The sequence below is a fragment of the Clytia hemisphaerica genome, unplaced genomic scaffold (assembly GCF_902728285.1).
Source record: "Clytia hemisphaerica strain Z4C2 unplaced genomic scaffold, Clytia hemisphaerica genome assembly, whole genome shotgun sequence".
NCBI lineage: Eukaryota > Metazoa > Cnidaria > Hydrozoa > Leptothecata > Clytiidae > Clytia > Clytia hemisphaerica.
The window spans coordinates 2,470,353-2,495,015 of record NW_027104175.1 but is presented as its reverse complement, the minus strand read 5'-3'; the positions used below and the strand labels follow the sequence as shown (position 1 = coordinate 2,495,015).

The window sequence follows — 24,663 nt, the reverse complement described above, 5'->3', positions numbered from 1 at the left end:
GCCGTACTAGATTTTCACAAAAACCCGAAATTTTCCTCTTCGTCAATAAAATCACTTAAATTTCCTCAATCCAAGTACCTAACGGATTTGATAAGGTTCCGTTGTGCCTGCATATTAAGCCAGTTTACTCCTCTTCATTTTTTCTGATTTTATGAAACTTGTCAATTAGCGTCTACTTTAGACGGTCGACTTTCTGCCTAGCCTGTTGCCTGTTAGACGAAAATCGCTTTTTTATTGTGATTTAACCAAAGAGATAGAAAAAAAAATTGGTTTGTAGGAATTGGTACTGGCTACTTTCTGCCTTGCCTTCTATTGATTTTGCGATTTTGCGGAAAATCGGCAATAAGTCGGCCGACTAAAGCCAACAGTTTTACGTAAGTTGACTTCTCACACTCCTTTTGATCAGCTGCCCACGCCTCTCATATAAGGCAAGGTAGAAAGTTGGCCGTATAAATTAGACCATATATAGCTTTTTGGATTTCTCTCTATATTCTCTTGTTAGGACATGAAAGACTTACTTACTTACTACAACCATGGTTAAAATCTATTAAGAATTTTAGCTTATTTCCTCGTTTTTCGAAATTCATGGAGTTCGGACGAGAAAGTTGATTTTGGGCTATCTCTTAAAGTTAAGGGCTCTGACCCATAGCGAATTTTTTATATTTGCCATTTACAAAATGTAAAGTTCTACTTGATGTGTAGCACACAAAACTGTGGCATGTTATACATTTTCTGCTTGAGTCTGAAATTTTAAGAATCGCGATGAAAAAATTTGATGAAGAAGAAAATGAAGACTTTTGCGAAGTTTTGTATTTCAACTTTGAAGGGCTTAGTTTCGTCGGAGAAAAAACATTTTGAAAATATTTTTGCGGTAGATGATGTAATTTTTATCGAACTAAAATTATTTATTCGGAAAATATTTCTAAAAGCTTATTTGTCTCAAAATCTTGAAAATGATGCTTTTTGACCGATTTTACATCCCAATTTTTCATAGAAAAACAGCCATAACTTAGGAAGCATTAATTTAGAAAGTTTTTCCGAAAAATTTAAAACATTTTAATTCTTTGCGGACAGTTTGAAAAAACTTCGAAACAAAAACGTTAATTACCCATCAAAACTTAGCACTTTTTATAAAAGAAGGTGGTACAACATATTATCGGCGATCCAAAAAATATCTGCAATCTGATTGGTTACAGAGTACATCTTTTATCCCGCATCAGTAAGATTCTAACGATTTCATTGGTCAAAAGACATCACGTGGAGGTGGGATATATACCGTATCTGTCTCCCTCACGTTCGATTGAGAAAAAAAAGAAGACATTGCATATTGACGAATGTGCTTTCGAATGTTTTGATCAAGATTCGAATGTTTTGTTTTGAAAATAATTGAAATCGAAATTGAAATGGTCGAGGTTGAGAAAGTCAACAAACAGAAAATCTTCAAAGTTATTTTGATTTTTACTTTTCTTGAGTTTGTATGGATACAGCACGACTTTTAATTGCGATGCAACTTTCATGGATCCCACTTTCACTGTTTGATTTACTTTGTAGCTCTTTGATGTAAGTATCTACTTGATGGATAGTTCTGAATTTTGTTCGTGCTTTTGGAAAAGATGAAGGGACTTCAACGGGATAAATCCGTTGCACGGTCGTCTCGAGGTGGGATACGGAATATACAGGGATCAATAAAACCGTATTGGGACTCGGCAAGCCTCGCCACCAATACGGTTTTACTGACCCTGTATATCCCGTATCCCACCTCAAGAAGACCGTGTAACTAATAGTATTTTACATATAAAAATATAAATTGACGAAAAGATGTTGTTGCATTGTAGCGTTAGACGCAATTTAACGTCACTTTGCTACAAAAGTGTCCTCTAACACAAAAAGTGCATTTTTTGGGTCACCGATAAACCAGTTATCAGAAATTTGCTCGTACAATATGGAAATATTTCACTCGTTCCGGATTTTCCGTATATTTTCCGAGCCTTATTGTACGGAAAAATCTCGGAACTCGTAAAATATAAAAACTGTCCGATAACTATTACTTATTAACGTCTTTTTAAAGTCGTTTCAATTTATAAAGGCAATTCTTTGTTAAAAGTGTTAAACAACCTAAAGTAAAACATAACTTTTATGTTCAAATACTAAAATCAATTTTCCGACCATGGTCAAAGCCCTTAATCGGATATTTCAATTTGGCACGGGTTTATAGACTTCCAGGCTATAATTCTGAGCCTTCATGGACCATTTTTGAAATTTTGGATCCTCAGATCCTAAGGTCCAAAGTCTTAAGTAAAGCGTTAAAACTCAAAGTTAAAACTCTACCCTTCCCCTAACTTAGAGCAGTTCCAAATCGTTTGTGCAATCAAAGACATAAATGTTTGAGAAAACCACTTGAAATTACTGAGAAAACATTGGATAAAGGCCCCCTTCCCCCCCCCAAGGGCAATGTTCATTGTGTACGGCCGTCTCATCGTTTAGTGAACATTGCCAATGGGGGGAAAGGGGGGAGACAGCTTGTAATCCTTTCTGTCTCACAATTTTTGACCTTGATTGTGGTTTTGGAAATTTTTTCGAAAATATTACGACCACGATTTTACTTTATGATTTTACTTGATCCTTTTCATGTTCATATCGTTATCTATCAGCTTCTTTCGTTGTGAAGTTTTTCTTAGCTATGGCGTCATCAAAATGACGGATCTTTCAATGTTTTTTTCTTAAAATGATACGTTTTATGCTGATGACATTGACGACCACTACTTCGGTGGACCTGTGTCGCAGGTGACCCTGTTTTATTGTTACATAATAAGTCACCTCAGCAACAAGGATCGAAACTAAGCTACTTATATACCCTTAGCCTTACAATTTGTCATCAGATTTGTCATTGTGTACACGCTTTTTTTTTATAAGAATACACTTTATAAGAATGTCCATGATGAAAATGGCCAAAAAATTAAGAATATGGTAAGAATATCACCATCATGGAATTTAGCAACTGAACCTAAGAATGCCATTTTAAAGGCATTTTAACCTGTAGATTGCCAATTTCGATCTTAACCTAGGAATACCGTAAGAATATTTTTGGATGATTTTCGCCAAAAAGTTAAGAATATCCATAATGAAATAAAAAAACACCATTCTTATAAAAAAACAAGATTCGCAAAATTGCGACTAAATATTTCCTTAATGAAGGGCATTATTGACATATACTAGCAAGTAGTTGTCGCTAAAAAAGACCCGCAGAGCTTCCTATCGAAATATCCCTAAGTAAGCAAAATTACGCATGTGTAGATTTTAAATTCGTTTTATCGATAAAATTTAAGTTGGAGGAAGAAAGCTTGGTTTCAACTTTACTTTTGAGATGACATGGGATAGACGGTATCGCTCACGCATCTCAAAAAGAGAAGTTATCGCTCACATGTTATCACAGTGAAAACACCAAAAATTCTGAAATTTATGTGATTCTTATAAAGTAGACTCATCTTTTTCGACATACTTTGTTTACTCTGTAAGAACTAATTAACGAAAGATATATTGCCTTCAATCAAGAGTTATTGATTTGATTCTTATAAAGAAAATGCTTATAATAAAGATAAATATGCTCATCTTTTTCGCCATCCTTTGTTTACTTTGTAAGAACTAATTACCGAAAGGCATATTGCCTTCAATCAAGAGTTATTGATTTGATTCTTATAAAGTAGATGCTTATAATAAAAATAAATGTGCTCATCTTTTTCGCCATCCTTTGTTTACTTTGTAAGGACTAATTACCGAAAGGCATATTGCCTTCAATCAAGAGTTATTGATTTGATTCTTATAAAGTAGATGCTTATAATAAAAATAAATGTGCTCATCTTTTTTGCCATCCTTTGTTTACTTTGTAAGAACTAATTACCGAAAGGCATATTGCCTTCAATCATGGATTTATCATAGAACTCTGGATACACAACGAGCTGGTTTTTCATCGATTTCTCATGTTCTAGCCTTGTCCGCAGTAATGGCATTATTGTTCACCCTCCTCCATTCATTAATAATTTTTCGTAAATTTTTTTATTGCATTTTTCATCAAAACACAGCTATACAATTCCCAAATGAGACTTAAAGATCTCTCAAGAGAGTCAAATGCATCAAATTGATTGCTAATGATATGTCGTTATGATGTTTCAAGCTGTGAGAAAGATGCGACAAACATGCTATGTATAAGAAATTGAATGTTGACACCAGAAAATTTCAAACTTCCACCTCGCCAAAACCACCGTGCCACCACGTGCCTCCAAAAGATTTTCATATTACTATGAAGCCAAGATACTCCAGTCTAACATATGTCAATCCTAGTTCTTCCCAGGAAAAAATTGGAAAGATATTGCCAAGCTTATTTTCAGCGTCATTCTAGGCTTTTTACTGGATTTTTCTTGTTTGATGAAGTTTTTTTCACATTTAATTTCATAAATGTATTCGTTAAGCTTTCTTGCTTTCATTTTCAAAGTTGCATCCGGTAAATATACAAAAACAAGAAGTTACAGGACTTTTTAAAAATTATTATTTCAAAATCAGGGACCTTCGAGCCGCCATGACAGTTGTCCTTTGCGGACAAAGCTTGTACATCGATTGTTTTCTAAAACAATGGAAAGACAATAGTTCGCTCTCCACCGTTTTATTTGATGTTTATCCAGAGTTCTATGATAAATCCATGCTTCAATCAAGAGATATTGATTTGATTCTTATTCTAGGCGCTAAAACGGGCGTCAGTCAGGGCGTACGGAAGGCGTTTTGACACTGAACATTATTATGGAGAAAGGCCATTTTAACAAATATTTCCCTTTTGGAAAACGGGAAATATTTAAAAAGCGTGTATTGGATTTGTCTTTTATAATGTGTATGTCGGATGGAAATGGTTATTTAGGCATTGGGCATTGGGTTGATATGGATGTGTACTAAGTGGCAGTTTTCACACTAGGCTTGGATAATGGGAGCCTTATCACCATTTCACGCAATCACGCAACAAATCACCAAATTAATTATGTTATCACGAGTTGTTTTCTTTCTATCCACGATCACGTTGATCACGCTAGTTCCTACGATCACGCAATAGGCCTTTTCAATCTCATAAATTACGTCATGAACATCACTTGCCTCGTATTATCGGAGCATTTGTTTTGTACTAATTCCATCAATGATCTATTTACTTTACCCAATGATTTTGTCGCATGTGGTGTATTTTTTCTTTGGATTGGTTTGGTTTCGTAGTTTTAGGTTCGCTTATTGTCTTTTGGAAATGTGGGTTTTGGCCTTAATCAACAGTTCTGTATTGCTTTCTTCATGTATGGAAAAGTTCATGTTTTTATTTTTAAAAAGCTAAATGGTAGGGGGCCAAGCCTGGGGTCCCGTGACATCTTTTCTACGACCTAGCCATTTTTAGTCTATATTAAAAAAAACAGTAATTAAAAGATAATTTTGAGAGGGAGGACGCGGATTAGGCCTGAAGTTCAAAAACATACCGACGTCATAGAACGATCAAGACTGATCAAGACCAGATTTGACGTCAAATCGCAGTAGACGTAGAGCTGACAGTTAGTTGGTCTTAAAGCGGCTGCATTTTATTGTGTGTTTTATAGTCAGAGAGTTGTTGTAATACAATTTTTTGCTCAGAATTTCATGCTCTATCAGATAGTACCAATCATTTTTGTTTATTTTGACTTTCGAAAATCAGCTATTCTCCTATCCCTTATTTTCCCTTGCGTTTTTGCCTATGGCGTCACTATTTTGGTCATAAAAAGTTTTCCCGGGCCTAATCCGCGTCCTCCCTCTCAAAAATATCTTATAATATTTGGAATAGACTAAAAATGATAAGGTCGTAAAAAAGATGTCACGGAACCCCAGGCTTGGCCCCCTACTAAAAAAAATAGAGTCACAGGGTCCCTTACTTTCGCAAAGTAAAAATTCAAGCGGCGCCGTCGCGTCGCTTGCGAAATCGCTTAGGACCAATGGAAGGGGAACAGGAAATTTGTTGTATTTTGATTGGATAGATTTTTGCTGATTAAGCTAGTTTTTATTCGAAAATATGGTAGATAAGCGGCGATGGAAACAAATTTTCCCTACTTTTCTCGAAGCAAGCAAGTCAAAAAACGATGTTAACACTTTGCTTAGTTTTGTCGTTATTTGGTAATTTTTTACCAACTGTATCTTCCTACTTGAATGTAGATGAGATCACTAATCTCAAATATGGCGTTGAGATTTCAGACAAACCTGTTCTTTTTCAAGGAAACTCCTTTTATCAGGTGAGATTAGTTTTTGAGATTTTTTAAAGATTTTTTAAGACTTGACCTGATAAATCCAACCAAAAGAAATGATTGAAAAATAAAACTTCATTGAATGACTTTTATAAAGATGAACCATAATCAACCTCAACCTTTCTATCAATTTTAGCTGATAAAAAGGCACGTGCGTTTGTCTAAACTTTTCAATATATCTCCAGAACTAACAGATTTTTTGAAATTCTGTGGTAAAAAGGTCCAAGTTCCTGAATAGTTTTAATATGTTCTTTGAAAAAATCATAACCATCAGTGAAATAGACCTTTTTTTAATGAGGCCACCCTGTTGAATAATTATGTAGTCCAGCAAAAAAAACAATGATACAATAGCCAAGCATAATTATTATAAATAATATGCATGAAACACAGTAATTATGCATGGCTGTATCATTGTTTTTATGCTGGACTACATAATTATTCAACAGGGTTGCCTCTTTAAAAAAAGGTCTATACTCGTTCATCTATTTAAAAGATTGAAGACAAAAATTAGCGAAGAAAAATAAACCTTGAGCACAAAAAATGCTTTTTAACAATTTTTTCCACCAAAAAACAAATAACTGTTATAGACTTACCTTCCCCGAACATTGAAGAAGCCTCTACTAATTAAAGTAAATGAGATGGATAAGATAAAGCCTTTAAATCAACCAGAATTTACAACCTTTCGTCCAAAGCTAAAGACGTGCTTTTCTCACTGCCATCTTGTTCTTGTTTTAAAATGAGAATTCCAGAGAATTCCATTCGGTTCCAGTTGGCACGCTCTTTTTTGCATCCAATCAGATCGCACGATTTCACTTTTGCTTTCTCTAGTCCAAAAAGACTGTGGGATTTGAGTCATGTGACATTTCTATTGAAAAACCCGTGACGAATAAAATAGAAATACAGGGGGTCACACTATTGGCTAAAGGAACTGAAAGCAAGCAATTAAGGCCAATATTTTTGGTTTTTCTGAAGGACAGAAGGTATAGGAAGCTTTAATACTGAAGGAGGGATAAGGCTGGGACTATCTATTTAAAAGATATGGACAAAAAATGCACTTTTTTGGGTGATAATTAAGATTTTAGTTAGAAACTTTAATTCTCTTATCCCCGTCTCGGGCCCCTCTGATATGAGCAACCACCACCTACTGAAAATTTCAGATCAAAACAAACAAGGAATTAATTCCTGTAACTCGATGAAAATTGGAAAAAGCTGGTTTTGACTGTTTCTGATCCTAAAGTGCTATTTTTTGGTAAAAGCTATGGCAATTTATGTTTAGATTTCTGGAAAGCTTACCCATTCATTGTCAATATATTTTTTATTTGAAAGTAATCTCTTCATGGAATAAAAAGATTTAGTCAAATCTTGTAGGGTCATTTTTCAAAATTTTTTTTGCCAAATTCGATTTTCGCATTTCGCCATTTTACCCTACACAAACGCACGTGAAGGGTGTCGGAGTTAGAGGAGGGATGTTGACATTAGACCAAGTTACGGTATGGGAGCCCTAGAAAAATAAAGTACTGTAGATATGATGAAACAGCAGTGCCAGTAGACAAGAGACCATCCTGTATTTTTATAATATGATGTATACAGGAAGGGTATGACCTGTGAGGCAGATTTCTGCCTCAAAAATTTACAGTGGGAAATTAGAATTTAGCGCTGTTCTCGCTTTACTAAAATAAAAACCAAATTTCCAAACTTGCACTTTCTCTAAGAAAGTGTGACGAGTATGAAAAGGATAACAAAATTTGATTGGCTATGTTTTCAACCGTTATTAGGATCTGGGAAATTCAAAGTCTCAGCCCATACCATGCTATATATTTCGCCATCAGTATATAGAATAAGAAATTCATAGCATAGATCTCCAGGCTACAGTTCCAGTAATGTGATGATAGGTAACTTTAGGGAACTCACCTGTCAGGACCGTCAACGGCTCTAACTTGGGACAATTGGTTGAAACATAGGCAGCTAGCCTTTGAAGCTCTAAAACAGCAACTAATAACATGAAAACCAGAATATGATTCTTCAATAGGATTCAAAACTTAAAGAGCACTTACAAGCATCAATATGCCAGATTTAACAAAATTAATAATAGCACTGTCATCATTGACAATAAAACAAAGGATATTCTGTCAAGAGTCTTGTAAAATTAAAAATTTCAACAACTTCCATCAGAATGATCTTTCGCAGCTAAGTCTACCATTTTTAACGTGGTCCAAGGATTGAGCCGAGAACACTTGCAGAACGCATTTTTTGGCTATCAAAAAATTATTCCGACTCGCCCGATTTATGTTTTGAAGGTGAGTCAGTTGGGCGACGTGAACAGAACATATTATTAATTGTCGCCTTACTGTAACAAGTGTTCCTAAAAGGTAGAGTAAACCCAATTGGGCTACTTATTGGGCTACCCCTTTTTGTCCTAAATTTTACAAACTGAAGCTTTAGTTTATAATCAGGCCATATTTTGAAAAGACAAGGCAGTGTCCGTTGGTGGCCAAAAAGGGCACTTTTTTCAGTGTTTTTCCATTAAATAAGCAAGGCTGTTTTTACAAATTGTTTAGTAATTTCAAAGGGCATGAAAAATGGCCTGATGATAAAATGATACTAAAACCTTTGATTGATCATTTACAAAAATTGGATTTAAGATTGCCATAAAACTAAGTCCCAATAGTCATTTTCCCAAAGGTACTGAATTATCAACTATTTTTTATCATGGTCAGGTGCAATGTTGACTTCCTTGTTCTCTTACTCAAAAAATTAAGACAATAAAATTTTTGAAAAACGCAGAACAATGTATGTCATAGTTTCAGCCCACTTTTCAGGTACCCCCATTGAAGCATCGTGCCCCCAAGGAGTTAGGTCCCCTTGAGAAATTACTTTGAGTTAGGTGCCCCCATTCAGGTAATGATTTTGTTTAACAATTACATTTGAGAAAAATAGCAAAATATGATGCAAAAAGAAACAAGAACCAAAATTGGATGGGAAACTGGGCACTGAATAAATAGATTCAATAGTTTGAAATATTTTGAAATATTCAATTTGGAAAATATACACATCCCCAAGAGCCTCCATTGAGACAGCTAGGTGTACCCCCAATGAAAAGGTAACCAAAGAATTGTAAAATATTAGCCCCCCCAGTCCTTAACCTGGCCTAGATGTCCTTCAGATTTCTGGGGAGAGGGGCTGACACTATGGTATATGTTCTGTTTGGTAAAATTGAGGATGTCGCGAAAATATAATTTCCTTTTATTTTATTTATTTTCATTTTATATTCTCTAAATTTGGTGTTAAATGTTGTTGTTAAATGTTGTATTTGGTTTGTCAGTTTACAATTTGATCATTTGATCTTTCATCCTCTTTCTTATATATTTTGGATATTTTGTCATTAAATCTATTATTCAATAGGCTGAATAATGTTATTATTTTTGAAGTTGCTACTAAGCATGTTAGGCACAAAGCTCTATTTCAAACACCATGTGCTTTAACCACATGGTGAATATCTTATGCATCATGCAATATTAATTGAAATATTTTTTAGATTCATAGCTCCTGGCATAGCAGATGACTTTCCTCCACAAATTTTTGGTTATTTAATTCTGGTCTGTAAATTAAATGGGTAACCCCGATAAGTTGCCCAATTGAGGCCCCAAATTGGGGTATTCTACCTTTTCGGAATACCCTGAATCAACTTTTCATTTTCTAACCAATTTAATAAATGACCCCTCATTTTCTCATTTAATAAGGCGGGTTGATTAAGTTTTAATATCACAGCAACAATTTGGAAGAGGTGGGCTGGAGTTCATAAATAAGTGGATGGCTCTCCTAAATCAGCTTTAGCAGAATTATGTACTTTGGTTTCTATATGAATAAGCTCTCATGTTCTTTTAACACCCCTGACTGCTGAAAAGCAGGTCTTTCCTTTGAGGACTACATACACTACACAATGTATTGTCAGGCAATATATTGAAAAGGTGTCTTCAATTATAATAATTGTCAGCTCAATTTGCAATATTCCAACAATATAGGGAGATTTCTTTTTATAATAGAGAACGTGTTAAATTTACTTTGTACATTACGGTATATTGCGTAGTCTAAGTAGCCCTTTAGTATATTATTTTCCTGAAAATATTTATTTGACACTATTATCATTGTTATTATAAAAGTACATAATTTGACTTCAATCTTAAAACTTGTTATTTAATAACCAAGATAACCACTGATGATGGCGTAAGCCGAAAAGCTTTTTATTCAATTTTTCAAATATATTTTACTTCACAACTTAACATGGCGAAAATTCACTTAACTTAATAACCAAGAAACACTGACAAACATAGTTATTTATTTCAACATAGTTTGTTCAATACCATCCTATGAAATAATTTAGGTCTGGATACTATTTTAGTCCCTGGTAAAAATCACCTTTGCACAACTAGCTTAGCACACCCAGTATCTTTTTTACATAATTTTTGGTCTATCTTTACTAATGTTCTATTGTTTTAGAGCCCTGATGTCATGACAATCTCATCAAAATTTGGACAAAAATATAGTTGTAACTTACCGGTCCTTCAATTACCTGAGACAGAAGATGACAATGAAGATAAAAAGATTGATCCAATGACTATCATATCTACCATTGACAAAAGTCTCAATGATACATGTTTAGAGTTTGTAAGTATTTGTAATAAGTGGTGTTAAGGGATAGTTTCCCTTTTGTCCATGAATGTATAATTGCTTCACAGTGATCCATCAAACCTGATCTAGGTACAGTATGCAATTTTGGTATCTCTGCCCTTGACATCACATCCTTTTACAGGACCACAGCATCAGTATGAAACTTCCATTTTTTTCTTTTCTTCAAGATATTTGTTTTTAAATTGGTTTTTTCAAATTCATTTTTTTTTCAGAATAAAGGCTGGTGGACGTACAAATTATGTCATAAGAAGAACATCACTCAGTATCATGTCACTGGTTTGAATGAGATTTTATTATTATGATTAGAGCAGTAAATGTTTTTCAACAATGAAAAACAACATGGAGAGAATAAGGAAGGAACAAGGATACAATTTGGAACCCCTTGATTCCATCTCTGAACATATTTTATCAATAGGCCATCGCTCCTTGAAATAATAACAACTCTCGATGGTTTTTGTAAAATTATGATTCTTATAGCAGTTCCGGATTTAGCTCTTGATGAAAAAAAAATATTTTTATGCTTTTTTTGTAGAACAAGGTGAAGTAGATAGCAAAACTACAGAGCTTGGTGCTTATGAGAAAGAGGATGACTGGAAAGATAAAAATGTGAGATTTTAAAATTCACCATCCAAAAAGGGGCTATATTAATGAGAGGTCACAATTTTTAGCTTTAAAAATAGTAAAAAAGTTTGAATGCCAAAGTTGATAGATCTGAAGGTTTAAATTGTATGAAATAGTATTATTTGTGTTTTAACTTTTTAGCTAGACGACAAGAAAACAAAACATCTTTATCATAAAGCTGACTACATCAATGGTTCAAAGTGTGATCTAACATCAATATATCGGTCAACTGTAGTCCAGGTTTTTATAATCATTCTTTCTTTTTCCTTTTGAATTTTAAACTTAGTTTCTTGTGTTCTGAACTACATTCTATGTTCCTATATATCGTGTTGTCTAAAATGAGAGATTTTTATTTATCTTATTGATAAGAATTGTCCCTGTATATTAGTTTATTTTTCTTTCACCCTGAACTCGTGATCACAATTTATGTTATTATGAATTAATGCTAATACGAGAATTTAACGTTAAAGGTTTTGTTTTAAAAATAAGAGTGATATCGTTTGCTTACTCATCAATTTTAATTCACAATCTTTTTCACATTGGATTGACACTGATGTGGAGCAAGATTGGTCCAAAAGAAGAAAAGAAAAACGTTTTTTTGCTTACATCAGCATAATATAACAATTACAAATATAACAATAGCAAGACATTGTCCTGATTTGAAATATGTGTCTGATATGAAACGGAAACACTTATGTAAAAGAGATGCCAAGAGATCAGGATTTCCAACCTTGGATTTTTTTACAAAGATACAAGAACAAAAGATTCTATATTAAGAACCAATAAGGAGATTTTTAAAAATTCCCCTCATTTTATTTACAGTATTATTGCAGTGATGAGAACCTGAATTCAAATATGGTTATCAGAGTTGAAGAACCAGCGACATGCGAATACATCATTTCTGTGCATGTCAAGAAACTATGTACTCATCCTGCTTTTGAAGTCAAAGAGAAAACAAAAAAGGTCACACTGACCTGTTCACCTATATTAGGAGAAAAAGCATTCAAAAGATACCAAGAAGAACAGAAATTTATTAAAGAAGAAAATGACCGCAAAAAGAAAGCAGGTTTGTGTTTTGAAATTTAACGAAGAATGCCAGATCGAGTGATCACAAATGTTTAACCAAAAATTAAACATATAAATATCTATAAAGATATCTGTAAAATTCCCCAAGGTAAATGAAAGAATCTTTGTTTCAACAACCAAATTATTTTTGCCAAAGATGTCTACCTCCTGACTCTTGCAGGGCAAAAAATTTCGCAAAAATAAGTTCCCTTCTTCTTGAATTGAATAATTTTTTACCTTCATAATCTTGAAAGAACACTACAAAATTAAAACCTGGGAGTTTCTAAATATTAACTAGAAATGGCGACCAGATAAATTTGGATTATCGAGTTTTTCTGCTCTCTCCACCGTAGAGAATGTTTAAACCAAGTCCTCTAAAAGTGAAAAATACTAAATAATAAAATAGTGAATAGAAATTATTCTATTGTCTTTTATGCTGACAAAATGACTAATTTCAACAGAAATAACAATCTGATGATGAAATACAAAGCTTCTCAAACCATTTTCAAAAAATTTTGTGCCACTAATAATTTTGATGCTGATAATACAAAAGGATAGAAATTGACACTATGATCAAGCTCCAAGGGCGTCGAAATGGTTGTTTTACGTGTTTGGCACGTTGCTTTAAATAGATGAGATAGGGGTGAGCTTACTATTAAATATGATATATATAATCAAATGATTAGGAGAGACACTCTACGTTGATAGGGTAGGGCATCAACAGTCATTTTTGGGGCCAAGTCAAAAAATTCAGGATGTAGTGTTTTTTTATGAAAATTTAACCTATTGTGAGGCATTCTGCGCAATTTTTAAGGTCAGAAGTCCAAAATTGGCCGAACCCCCCTGGGGGTACTGATTCGCACTACAGGCAAAAATTGGAAAAAATGGCATTTTCTGGCCTTTTCAGGCCTGTAAATATGTCAAAACTATTGCAAATCTTATTTTTTTCATTTGCTGTACTAAACTTTATGAAGAAACAACAAAATAATCATATTTAGTTGAAAATTGTGCCCATTGGAGCCCTAAACGAGCCGTTTTAAGCCAATTTTGGGTAGCAAAATGCTTTTTTAAGGCCAATTTTGCAAGTTAATAAACTTTAAACTGATTAAATCACATGTCCGAAATTTTCAGAGATGGAAGTCTTCAATAAAGTCTTTAAGCGAAATGAATTTCAAGTTTTTCACTTTTTTCAAAATATCATAATGGCGTCTTCAAAAATCGCTTTTTAGCAAAAAAAAATCATATTTATCAAAAAATAGCATTTTTTTAAGGCAAGCTTCTACAAACTGAGTTTAAATGCTGACTGAATTTTTTTATGCAGTGATAGTATTCTGGAGATACTCCAGGGAAATCAAAATCATTTGGGTCTGGGATGCGTCTATGTCCGCCATTATGGAAATAAAATCCCTGCTAAGAGCCATTTTTCAGGCAAAAACCCAAATTTGATCTGAAAAAATCTCTAAAATGACAATAGACATGGGCCCGAATTTTCTTGCAGTGATAGTATTCTGGAAATACTGCAGGAAAATCAAAATCATCTGAGTTTTGGATTTGGGTATATCCACCATTTTGGAATTGAAATTCCTGCTAAAACGCAATATTTCAAGCAAAAATCCCATTTTTGACTGGAAAAATCTTAAAAATGGCAATAAACATGAACCTAAAATCTTTTTGCAGTGATAGCCTTCTGGAAATACTCCAGGGAAATCAAAATTCTTTGGGTTTAGGATAAGGGTATGTCCTCCATTATGGAATTGAAATATGTGCTAAAACTGGCTAAAATGCAACATTTCAAGCAAAAACCCCATTTTTGACTAAAAACTGCTCTGAAATGGCAAGGGATCTTCTCAAAAATATAATCGATCTTCGATTATTAAGTTCGATTAATGATTCGACTATTTAATCGAATAGCTGCCGTCGTTTAGTCGAATAGCTTCGACTATTTAATCTCCTATATTCGATTATTTAATCTCCTTTATTCGATTATTTAATCCTTGTATTCGATTAATTAATCCTTTTTCGCTTATATCTTAGGGATCCTCTCAAAAATACCGAATTTCGGTTAAATGGTTTTCGGTTAAATTCGGCTGTTTGTTTTGGACAATTTTCCCACCCATCGCAAGTGAAAGAGGATAAAAAATGCTAAAAAATGATATATAAAAAAGTACAGGTTGTAATCCAATTTTCATCGATATTTTTGCCTTGAAGTTATATCTTTTTTCAAATGCTGTAACGTCAATTTTAACTTCACGTTTCAATAGAAGCGCAATTTCGAAAAAGAAATCCCTTTATTTTACAAATCACCGACACATATCTACTCATTCTCTTTAGCATTTTTTACCTCCAAAATAAATAAAACTTACTGGTTATCCTTGGGAGTTTTTGATATCCAAAAATGAATCACCATTAATAAAATCAAAGTTTAGATAAACTCTCCCATCGAAAACTGAATTTCGAAGGGAGGAAAGTCTGTGGTGAAAACTGAAGCAAACAAAGCATTCCATACATACATACCTCTTACAACCATATCTCCATGTAATAAATTTTATAACTTTCTGTTTTCAAAGTCTTTTCAAAATATGAATAAAATCACAATATTTTAGGTTTAATTTTTAGAAAATGTTTTCTTCTCAAAACCAAACTCACAAAATGAATTCAATGTTTTGATTGCAACATTTTCGAATCTTTCGAATGCGTGACGCAATTTGATTGGCAAAAAATAGAACTCGCGCGAAAAACAATGCAACGACTTCATTTTTTAGATGAGAAAAAGTGCAACAACATCAATAATTCTGCGCGATGATTCGATCTCTTATCTAGCCATTAAAAAAAACTGGATGTAAAATTCGAATCCATTTTTGCAAAAAGAATAATAGAGCATGACGTAACTTGTAAGAAAAAAATGTTGCATTGACCAATCAAAATGCCATGATTGACGTTTGCGAACAGAACAATAGAGCAAAAGATTGTTTTCTTCCTGCTTTTATATGACGTAATGACGTATTCTTGATCTTGTGAGTGCTCTCCCTTTTATCCTTTTATCTTTTTTTTTGTTTTGCCCTTTTTGATTTGAACCTGAACACAGCGATGGAGTGCTATTTTCGAATCGAAAAACAATAACAAAGACATAAGAAGCAACTGTGTTGAGAGGTTGATCACAGAGGAAAGTGTGTGGAAATTAAAAAGATAGAAAAAGATAGAAGTTCTTTATCGTGGAGAGATCGTGGAATTGTTATCCAAACATTAAGAAACTTAAAGATGATGCGATAATGTGATTCACAAAAGGATTATTCTATCATTTCATAATTTATGATGCCCCTTGGTAGATCAAAAATCCTTAAAGGTAAGAAGAATTATGCAGTTATTGGTTGATTTGACTACGGCTTTTTGAAAATATTTTTTCTTCTGTCTTTCAAATCCACAGTAGACAAAGGCTTGTTTGCGCTGTTTTCGATCTACGTAAGAAAAAATAACCGATATTCGACTATATTTTGGAAAAAATTCAATTATATTTTGGAATCAAAAGGATTAATTAATCGAATCATAAGATTAAATAGTCGAACCGAGGGGACTAAATAATCGAACTGAGGGGACTAAATAATCGAACTGAGGTGACTAAATAATCGAATTTCGATTGTTAAATAATCGAAGTACTTCGATTATTTAAGCGAATTTTTCGCTTAAATTCGATTATTTAAGCGAATTTATTTTTGAGAAGATCCCCATAGAAATGGACCCAAATTTCTTTGAAGTGATAGTATTCTGTGAATTCTCCTGGGAAAACAAAATCATTTGAGTCTGGGATTTGTTTACATCCACCATTATGGAAATGAAATCTCTGTTAAAATGCTACTATTTCCATCCAATACGTCATAATTGACTAAATATTTTTTATATATGTTATATTAAACAAAGAATATGAATTTACAATCCTTTAATTTAGAAATACTAGTTAATTATAGCAAAAATTCTATTCCACTCAACAATTCTTTATAGCCCATATCCATTCTCAAGACTCAAAAAAATAATTGGATTTTGGCATGAAATATTATATATATTTTAAAACTGGCCTCAATTCAAAAATTGTTGTCCCAGAGACATCTTATACCTAAATAGTTTTCAGCCCTGGAGTATTTACAGGCCAATATGTGTCATCACAAGCGATTTGAAGTACAAATAAAACGGAGCGTTCTTGAGACGTTCCTGAACGTTCACGAACGTTCCATGGCGTTCCTAGAACGTTCCAGAACGCTCGAGAACGTCCCGGAACGCTCGCGAACGATCTTTTGAGTCCAAAGGTTAATATTGACTCAATAAGAACGTTATGGAACGTTTGAGAACGTTCGAGAACGTTATGGAACGTTCAGGAACGCTTCCGAACGTTTTAAGACATTCTTAAACTTGTAAATAAAAGGGAATGACCAGGAATGTTTAAGAACGTTCTCTAGCGTTCTTAGAACGTTCCTAAAAGTTCAAGAACGTTCCATATCGTTCGTCTTGCTGGAACGTTCCATTTCATTCGTATTTAAAGTTGCTTGTGATGACACATATCACTGCAAAAAGATTATGGGCCCAAAACTATTGCCATTCTAGAAAGGTTTTTAGTAAAAAATTGGGTTTTTGCTTGAGATGTTGCACTTTAGCCAGTTTAAGCAGGGATTTCATTTCCATAATGGTGGATGTAAACAAATCTCAAATGATTTTGTTTTCCCAGGAGAATTCACAGAATACTATCACTTCAAAGAAATTTGGGTCCATGTCTATTGCCATTTCTGAGCAGTTTTTTTAGTCAAAAATGGAGTTTTTGCTTGAAATGTTGCATTTTAGCCAGTTTTAGCACATACTTCAATTCCATAATGGCGGACATACCCTTATCCTAAACCCAAAGAATTTTGATTTCACTGGAGTATTTCCAGAAGGCTATCACTTCAAAAAGATTTTAGGTTCATGCTTATTGCCATTTTTAAGATTTTTCCAGTCAAAAATGGGATTTTTGCTTGAAATATTGCGTTTTAGCAGGAATTTCAATTCCAAAATGGTGGATATACCGAATCCCAAACCCAGATGATTTTGATTTTCCTGCAGTATTTCCAGAATACTATCACTGCAAGAAAATTCGGGCCCATGTCTATTGTCATTTTAGAGATTTTTTCAGTTCAAATTTGGGTTTTTGCCTGAAAAATGGCTCTTAGCAGGGATTTTATTTCCATAATGGCGGACATAGACGCATCCCAGACCCAAATGATTTTGATTTCCCTGGAGTATCTCCCAGAATGCTATCACTGCATAAAAAATTTCAGTCAGCATTTAAACTCAGTTTGTAGAAGCTTGCCTTAAAAAATGCTATTTTTTGATAAATATGATTTTTTTTGCTAAAAAGCGATTTTTGAAGACGTCATTATGATATTTTGAAAAAAGTGAAAAACTTGAAATTTATTTCGCTTAAAGACTTTATTGAAGACTTCCATCTCTGAAAATTTCAGACATGTGATTCAATCAGTTTAAAGTTTATGAACTTGCAAAATTGGCCTTAAAAAGCATTTTGCTACCCAAAATTGGCTTAAAACGGCTCGTTTAGGGCTCCAATGGGCACAATTTTCAACCCAATATGATTATTTTGTTGTTTCTTCATAAAGTTTAGTACAGCAAATGAAAAAAATAAGATTTGCAATAGTTTTGACATATTTACAGGCCTGAAAAGGCCAGAAAATGCCATTTTTTCCAATTTTTGCCTGTAGTGCGAATCAGTACCCCCAAGGGGGTTCGGCCAATTTTGGACTTCTGACCTTAAAAATTGCGCAGAATGCCTCACAATAGGTTAAATTTTCTTAAAAAAGCACTACATCTTGAATTTTCTGACTTTGACATTTGACGCCCCACCCTAACGTTGAAGAAAGGGAAAAAAACTCGATAACCCAAATTTATCTGGTCGCTGGTCGTGGTCGCCGGCCGTGGTCGTCGGCCGTGGTCGTCGGCCGTGGTCGTCATTTCTGGTCGAAGTTAAGAAACTCCCTTAAACCCTGCTTCAATTTTTTATTAATTTTTCAATACAGCAATGGAGAAATTTGCCAAGGAGAAAGAGGAAGCTCTGAAGCGAAGGTCTGGAAACTTTTTCAAGCTTGATGACACAATTGATACCGGGAGTGATATGGAATTTCTACCGGTGACATCAGGTAGAGATATCAGACAATCTTTTTTCTTTATTATTGATAAAGTGCTTTTAGATACAGCAGCAACTGATCTGCTGTCTTGTTTCTGTTTTCGGTTTCGGATTGAAAAGTACGTAATTCGAATGTTTACGCATCAAAGTAGTAGTACATTCTCACAGGAATCATACAAGCAATTGGATTACTTAGTGTCTAACAGATATGCTTGAATAATACAATTAAGTTCATTACATCCACGGGTATCATAGGCCATTTCACGGTCGAAATGGATCATGGGTAATCAGGACTGATTGCGCCTCCATTACGGCTTCCCGTTGGCTAGACGCAAAAATCTTCAATTTTTTTCAAAACTTTGGACCAATAGTAAGTCGTTATTAGCGCGCAGTGGTCCTGATTACCCATTACGCTTTGCGACTGTGAAATGGCCTATTAAGAATCTTATTGTAAAAATAACTTTACAAAATTAAACGTCTAGAGTCAATTTTTGAAGAGGACGAAGGCTTGAAATTGGTTGGTGATATGTTGAAGAAAACAAAAGAAATTTTCAATCCACCAGAAGAAGTCGAAGATAAAAAAGAAAATGTAGCTGGAAAGGACGCTTCAGTTGGCTCTGCAAGCAAGCTAGATAAAACAAATAAAAAACTGTTCGATTTCATTGGTAAACAGCGTACTCAACTCACCAAACAATTTGAAGACTTAAGATCATCGACAATGAAAGAGATGGCTAGGAGCAAGTCTATGTTGAAGACTTTGAGAACTGTGAAGAAGATTGGTCAAAAGACAGGTGACACCGACGAAGATGGTGAATTGGACAGCTCCATCAAATCTCTGGAAGAGGGCATTGAAAAGTTTCAGAAACAGATCGAGTACGTGTTTTTATATCTTAATAAAACAGTGGTGTCTCTTTAACTCGAACTTCTATATTCGAATGTCTCTTTATAATCTTAATGAGTCTTCTGGCCCCTTCAATTGTCTATGCCTCGTAAACCTTTATAACTCGAAACAAATTTGTGTTCCCATTTTTAGCTAAACCTAGCTCTTTTTTTTGGTCAAATAGGGGAAATTTTTGACTCTGGAGTGGCAGTGTAATGAACGCAAAAGAGAATGAAATATTTTGGTGTTAATTTAAAATGTATATTTCTTAAAAAATCAAAACAACATTACAGCTTGTTTCACGCCTTATAGACGATCATCAGATGTGTGATGAATAAAAAATTTTGAACAAATTTCTGCTCTAAAAACATATAATAAAAGGATGATTAATTGACAGGTTGTAAAAGTGATAAATAGTAATAAAATGAGTTAATTGGTTAAAAAGTATGTATATAAATTGTGTCTAGGGAAATTGGTTTAAATAAAATGTTGATTTTGATAATAAAATACAATAAAGGAACGTGAAAGTTATCACCCATCTGGAGGGACTGTTTTGTAATTTTCCAATAAGAATTTGTTCACGTGTCGGCATTTTGAAATTAATTCAGATTTTGTGTTAACGAGTTCACGCTTGGAGGTGATTATATTCACTTTTTCAGTTAAGCATAAATTGCAGTTTTTTGAGCCATTTCTGTAGGACGAAAGGAAAACATTCAATATTTTGGTGTTATTAATTTTAACATCTATAAAAGAACATAAGAGGTCTCTTTATAAGCTTGGAAACTTTTACAATTATGCATACTGTATCATTAATATGTTTTACGTTTTTTGCCATTGTAGCTCGATTGATGATAAAATGCAACACGTGACTGAAATGGAAAAGCGTACTGAAAAAGCACTTGATAAAATGAATGCGAGATTGAAACGTCAAGAAAACATTCGAAAGCGTTTAGACGAGACATTCAAATCACCCAATGAAGGCAAAGATTCAGAAAATGCGGAGGAAGAAAAAAAGGAAGATTATAGCTTCATTAAATTCCCTCACCACCCTGATCAAGAGGAACGAGAGGAGATGATTAAGGCCTTACCGAAACATTTGAGAGACATTATGCAATCTTTTGAAGAGAAAAAGAAACAACAAAATCATGAAAACAAAGAAGACCGTCAGAATGAAAATCATGAAAAACTGAAAAATAAGAGAGCTAAAAAGTCCATTTCTATGGAAGATATACTTTCTGGAAATGAAGAAGAGGAAAAGGAGGAAGGAGTTGAAGCAATGAAGAAACTAAAAAACGTTGCTGAAGACTTGGATGAAGAGAATAGTGATTTTACCGATTTTTATGAAAGGATCACACATAAAGAAGATGTTTTTAATAGGAATAAAAGGGAATCAAGTGAACAAGACATCGAAAAAGAAATAGCAGAACAAAGGAAGAAAGATTTAAAGGTAATTGATGTGAAAAATGGATTTTTTAGGTTCTTTAAAGCATCACATGCATTTCTAATTCGTTTTGAATTGTCAACCTGTCTAACGTTCACTATTAAAATCTGTCTATTATTCCTCTCAGACTCGAGATGATGAATTCTTCAGCCAAAGCAAAATAGCTCAAACTGAATGACTTTTTGGGTGTCCTTTCTAAAATTTAAACTATATTTTTATTTGGATTTATCTACCTTTTATAAGGGGATTAATTTTCGCGGTAACTTATTTTCGCGAAATAATTTAATTTTTGCGGGACTTATTTTCGCGAAGACGGGAATTCTAAATTTTCGCGAGGATGAAATTTCGCGAGTTTCGCGAGAAGTGGGCTTTTTCGAAAATTCAAAACTAAAAAATCGAACAGTAGACCAATAAAAAACTTGCTTTTGTCTAAAGATATAACAAGCATTGTTGATGAAAACTCTGTCGTACCGATTGATATGTCTTTAATAGGTATAATTTTTCTGAAAACAAAGGAAATTATGTCTAAAAAAATTAATTTTCGCGAGGATTATATTTTGCGAATTTCGCGAATCCAAAGGTTTTTAAAATTTTCGTGGGGATTATATTTCGCGAATTTCGGAAAAACTCGTGAAATTTGCGAAATATAATTCCCGCGAAAATTAATCCCCTTAAGGTACACAAAATTTAGTTTAAAATCTATCTTGAAAGTATGTGGACACCTTTTTAACAATCTCTGAGCATGTATTGAATGCTATATTAAAAGGCTATACACCATTGGAAAGACATCCATGACAAATAATAAAAAAGGTGTCCACATATTTTTGAGACAGACATTAACTTTATCTGATGGTAAAGGATTGTATTTGACAGGTTCGTGTTCGAACGATCAACAAACAAGAAGCTGACAAATTAGAAACCAATCATGATATGGATGAAAAAACAGAAATGAGAGCACGAGAGTTGGAAGAAAAAGTCAAAAAGCAATTGGAATCACTCGGTTTAGACGTCAAGAGTTAGTTTTCTTTTGTTGATTTGTTTTACAATTTTTCTCTCATTCTCTAATTATGCACGTTTTTTATAAGAAGAATACACTTTTTTGATTTTTTACACTAAAAATGTTCTTACAGTGTTCTCGTTTGAATCAACAATTCTTTTCAAAATGGTCGTAAATATTGTTCTTATAAAGATGTGTAGTTTGAAATTTAAAAAGAAGTCTGGGCATTTCTACGATTAGAATTTATACAAGATGCGTCTAGAAAATCTTTAAGATACAAGCACTTTATGTTTCAAAAGTCTTCAAAGTTGTGTGGTATCATGTCTAGGAAATCCCAAATGCAATTACGATACAACAGTCCCCCAATTTACATCCGAGACACTTCACATGGCCCCCCTTTCCCCCACTGTCAGCATTGAGCTCTTGGCTATTTCCCCGGACCCCACTGATAGTGGGGTCGGGGGGACGGATTTTGATCTCGCAAAAATGTTTTGAATTCTTCTGTCTCAAGATATTTGTTGGGGGATCGTCGGTGCCGTGGTCATCTTGCAAGATGTCCACTTTAAAATACATTCATTTTACTCTTCTTTATTCTCAAATACAGATAAGATCAAAATCAAAGTGATCACGTCAAAGGATGAATACAATAAGATGTCCAAAGGTGAAGAATTGATGAGCACCGATCAATTAAATGATGTGAAAGACATGTTCTATGATATTTTGGTAAGTCTCAGGACAAAATGATGATCCTTTTTTTCAGTTTAACTGAAGTCTGTATTGAATCATTACAAAGTAGACAGAAGTAGAAATATAATTGATGGGCTCGATTTATTTAATCTTGATTAAAATTTCACTTTACTGTAAGCACTTTTAATAAATATTCCATCAAGTAATTTTATTTTAAAATCACCAAACAGGACGGTTTAAACAACCTACGGTAACAATCGTTAATGTATAAGGCTACTAATATTAGAAGTGCTATAAAAACTTGGTCTTTTCTCCGATGCGGTGGTAAAAGTTCCCTCTCAGACAGCCGTCTCTAGAGGATTTTCCGTCTCCATATTCTGTATAAGACATCCAAATTTCGATAATAGACCTTATCGGGGTTTTTTATTTTTCTAAAACAGTGATGCATTGTGGGATTGTTTCGGGGGTATTACCATTGAGTTTCAAGCCCGAAGGGCTAGAGGTCAATCTCTAACCTTTCTCAGGCAAGAAAAATTGAAGCCTTAAAATATGGGCCGTATTTTTGATGACGGATTGAATATAGCAATTCCTTTGTTTTCGAGTGATATATTTTTCGAAATTAAGCGGTAAATTTTAGTTTCAATCTGTCATTTGTGTAAAAACCAGGCGGGTCGCTCAAGGCCGCGCAACTAAGGAATTCCTAAGAGATTTCTATTGTTATACCCCCGAAATAATCCCACAATGCATCGCTATTATGGAAAAATCAAAAACCCCGATAAGATCTTTTATGTGCTAATTTGTTGAGTAATCTCCATTTTCCGTCTCAAGTGTAAAACCTTGCTTTGACTACTACCAATAATTTTGTTTTCATCATTACTTTATATCACTTCAGGGTGGAAGTCAGGAAAAGAAGAAGGAAGAACAGCGTCAACAATCACTAGAAGAAAGTTACATGAAGAAATGGAATGAAAATGAAAATGACGACGAATGAATTGTTTTCTCTAAAAACCCAATTACACACAAAAATGAAAGCTCGTGTCGCTAATTTGTGTCTTTATAGTATGATATGTCTTTATAACATCGTTGCTATAGTTTTTTATCTTTCACTTTCACACCCTAGGCTAAAGTTTCAGACTGAAATTTTCGAAATCAGACTAGCCAATTTATTCGAATATGTTAAGACTAAACACGTGTATATAAAAATATATTTTACGAAAATAATATTGTCTTTTACCAGGATTTTTTGTAGATTTTTACTTGGCTTTATAAGCTATTCAAAATGATCATGAACTATTATGTTAGTTGGTATGTGAACCCTAACTATTTTACCTAGAAAGCTTGAAAACTTTTAGTTTATTTATTAACCTAAATTGGGTACCAAATCCATTCGCTTTAAAGGAACATTAAAGTACTAACGAAATTTGTAAACAAACCTTATGCAGCGGGATACAAAATCAAAACAAATGTCACATGTCAAAATAAAAAATAAAAACAAACATGGCTGATTTTGATTGTTTCAATTGTTTTGCAATTTTAATTATTTTCTTTAATGACACGTGATTCACGCAATGTTTATATTTTTTACTACTTTTATGTCCCTTTTAAGTGTGCACTATTTCTTTACCATATCAGTGTAATTAGACTGATAACCTTGAGAGTGGTCACAAAAAATAATGCGCACTTGAAGTGAATTGACTTTTGAAAAGTACTTTTTACACCTCAAAATTCAGCACTTTTCTCCATCACATTGGTGGCTAACGCCAATGTATTCAAACATTCTGGGAAAACTGGCCGATGATTTTTGCAAGGGAATTCATTTTCATCAAGACT

General features: G+C 33.7%; 1 protein-coding gene across 1 annotated transcript; it reads left to right on the top strand.

Moving 5' to 3' along the window:
- The first annotated feature begins 6,065 nt into the window (after nt 1–6,065).
- On the top strand, nt 6,066–23,906 carry LOC136814498 (protein OS-9-like). Its single transcript, XM_067071053.1, has 12 exons — nt 6,066–6,281; nt 10,791–10,958; nt 11,195–11,258; nt 11,515–11,588; nt 11,745–11,843; nt 12,426–12,669; nt 18,722–18,841; nt 19,311–19,701; nt 20,549–21,155; nt 22,023–22,164; nt 22,751–22,869; nt 23,726–23,906. Exons 1-12 carry the CDS (start codon nt 6,132–6,134, stop codon nt 23,822–23,824), a joined length of 2,277 nt encoding a protein of 758 aa, XP_066927154.1. The 5' UTR covers nt 6,066–6,131; the 3' UTR covers nt 23,825–23,906.
- Nucleotides 23,907–24,663: the final 757 nt, after the last annotated feature.